The following is a 3,075-nucleotide window of genomic DNA, read 5'->3' on the forward strand; positions in this document are numbered from 1 at the left end:
TTTGTGGACATATGTACTATAATTTTAAATCAATGGATATAGATGCATATATTCATTATAAAAAATATAAAAATTGAATAGAAAATAAATAATACAATTAAAAGCAACATGAAAACAAGGAAAAATTTACTTGATGGCAATGTTATACCATCAAATTTAAACCCTGGTCCTCTCTAGTTGCATATAAAGAGCCCACTGATTTTTTGAGTAGACAAGAAAACTGAAGGACCCTCCATTCCTCGCTGTATCATTTAAAATAAAATAAACAGCCCACTGATTTATTTTGGCGTTTACTTAAACATTTTAAGGAAATATATTGCAAAATTGCAAATGTAAGAACTCATTTATCTATGACAATCAACTTGAAAATAGATGATATCTTAGAGCTATTGTTCAATGTTACACCATCAAATTTAAACCCTGGTCCTCCCTAGTGGCGTATAAAGTGCCCACTGATTTTTTGAGTAGACAAGAAAACTGAAGGACCTCCATTCCTCGCTGTATCATTTAAATAAAATAAACAAATGTAAATACACGTCTGTACATAGCCAACCCTAAAACAGAGACTGGCCTGTGGAAAGACAAGATAGCCAAATGAACTGAAACAAACTGTTTACTAGAAATAATCTCAAACAAGATTACATAAACAAAGTTGCCAAAGCCAAACTCCAATCTATTATAAAAGACTACCCAGAAGATTAAACGTCATAAACTGCAATCCCACAAGCCATTGTCATCAACATAGTCCCAACTATAAGGAGCACTTTGGCTTTGCAGATCTGTGCTCACCAGTGGAGAACATGGATACATGCCCAACAACTCAGCAGCCTTGTAGGAATTCAATGTCCATTCATCATCCTCTATACTCAACACACTTTTATCTTCCTCTTGAAACTTCCAATAATCCATTACATGGGCTGCCCCACAAAGTAAACCAGAGCTTTTGCCCTCATCTCCAACCCAATTGGAAAAATCAGGGACTGAACCAGAAGCCAGGCTGCTATCAACATTAGAGGAGGAAAAGGGGCTTTCACCATAAGCTGCTGTACATGGGAGGATTTCAGGTTTCAGCTCCAGCACAGCCTCCAAATATTCAAGATACTTCTGTGTCGATGAATCCACAGCTTTTGGTGTGGCTTCCACTTTTACTAAACCCTCCTTTGAATTTAGACCATTGTCTGAATTTGGCAGCTTCTCTGTTATGGGGAAATTGAGCTTGGCTTTGGCTCCTTTGATCCTAAAAGCCTCTCGATCATAAGCCCTAGCAGCATCTTCAGCAGTGTTATAAGTCCCAAGCCAAACCCTCATTCCCTTAATTGGATCTCTAATTTCAGCAGCCCATTTTCCCCATGGGCGTTGCCTTATCCCTCTGTACTCATGCTGCTTACTACACTTTCTCTTCTTATTCACCCTCCTTGGAATACCCATCTCATCACAAACACTTCCATTGGAATATGACATACTGTCCAAACCAACCCACAAATCCTCAGAACTGGATTTTCTTCTGCGAGAAGAGGATGGTGGTATGAACTCAGAGATGATAGCTCCTCCACACATTTTAGCACACCAGATGAAAATAGTTTGAATTCCCAAGAAAAGGGGAGGCAGGAATTTATAGCCACAGGCCTAGTGGATAAGCTAAAGAGCAGTGATGTGGATTTACAAGTTGGGTTGGTGAGAGGGAAAGATAAATCCTAGGTGCATTGTAAGAGGAAGCCATTCAAGTGGACCGACTTGCCAACTCATTTGAAACGTACCTGAATGCTTTAGGAATCTGCAATGCATGCATCCATGAAATTTCTAGCGATAGGTGTGGTCCCAGACTCCCAAACTTCAATTTCTTGGTAGCATCTTTATAATTCGAATTTGATCTAGTGGCCGTATTTGTGGCCGTACTCAAATCTAATCTACTCGTGCTGAGTCAAACGAGACAAAGAGTGAAAATTCTTATCTACTAGAGCTTCTAACAGACCAATCGAAAGTGTGTTCTTTCGTGGGAAGCACCATGACTGTTGTACTTTTTAGACTAACTAATTGCAAGTAAAGAGCCCATTGATTTTCTCAGTAAACAAGAAAACTGAAGACTCTCGATTCCTTGCTATATCATTTTCAAAGGTAATAAAAACACATATTTACGTTGACTGTTGTTAACTCTCTCCCAATTATATGGATAACCTAGACTTTTGTTAAGTCTCTTTCAATTATATGGACTTTGAACGAATGAATGTTTGTTTTTAACATTTACAAGGTCAAGCAGTCTATGGGATTCACGAATAGTCAGTCAAAAAAAGACTGCACACCCAAAACATGGTAGCAAAATTTTCTTTTTCTTCTGAATTTTGGATCTTCTATTGTTTACCTTGATCAGGAAATCTGCAACTCTTACTATATTCTCTTATTCAAACAAATTACCCAAGTTGTTCACTTTTAGTGTCTTAATATAATTGAGACGGACATCCTTGTAAGCTGAACATTCCATGATGTAATGTCATTTTGTCTCTACCACTTCTTAAGTGCAATAACTACACGTTTTGTCTGCCCATTCCTCTTTAGGTATCATCCATCTTCTGGTCTCACTTGGTGTGAACTAGCTCTTGTCTCACTCATTAACATTTTTGCTTTCCATTTTATTTGCATTCCTATGTAGGTCATTTGTGTATAGTGATATGTAAGATTGAAATGTTTGATATAGTATTCCTTTTTCCTCCCGTAAATCTTTTCCACATACTTTCTTTGAATTTTTGTTACAAATATTTTTTTATTTCTCCATTATTATTTGAACATTCACTTATGCTAATACCTATAAATTTAAACTATTAAACTAAACCCATAACTACATAATTATCCTCACCTTTCCCAACTACTAGCCTTTGTCCTCTTTAACATATATTTAGATCATACCTTTAAACCATTTCATAATCCTTGAATTTGTGTTTTTTTTGGGGCTCGTTCCCTTTTAACATATATTTACATTATGCCGTAAACATTTGATCATCCTTGCGTCAAAATCCCCTTCTTTCTTATTGTACGTTGTTCTATACAGATGTGTCTTATAAGTGAGAATCAAATAGTGTC

At 36.7% G+C, this 3,075-nt stretch overlaps 1 protein-coding gene across 1 annotated transcript; it reads right to left on the reverse strand.

Annotated features, from left to right (window-relative positions):
• Positions 1 to 465: 465 nt before the first annotated feature.
• Positions 466 to 1,684, reverse strand: LOC131027985 (ethylene-responsive transcription factor ERF110). Its single transcript, XM_057958088.2, has one exon. The coding sequence runs from the start codon at positions 1,555 to 1,557 to the stop codon at positions 706 to 708; it is 852 nt and encodes a 283-aa protein (XP_057814071.2). The 5' UTR covers positions 1,558 to 1,684; the 3' UTR covers positions 466 to 705.
• Between the last annotated feature and the right edge of the window lie 1,391 nt (positions 1,685 to 3,075).

Source organism: Cryptomeria japonica, chromosome 5, assembly GCF_030272615.1.
Source record: "Cryptomeria japonica chromosome 5, Sugi_1.0, whole genome shotgun sequence".
Taxonomy (NCBI): domain Eukaryota; kingdom Viridiplantae; phylum Streptophyta; class Pinopsida; order Cupressales; family Cupressaceae; genus Cryptomeria; species Cryptomeria japonica.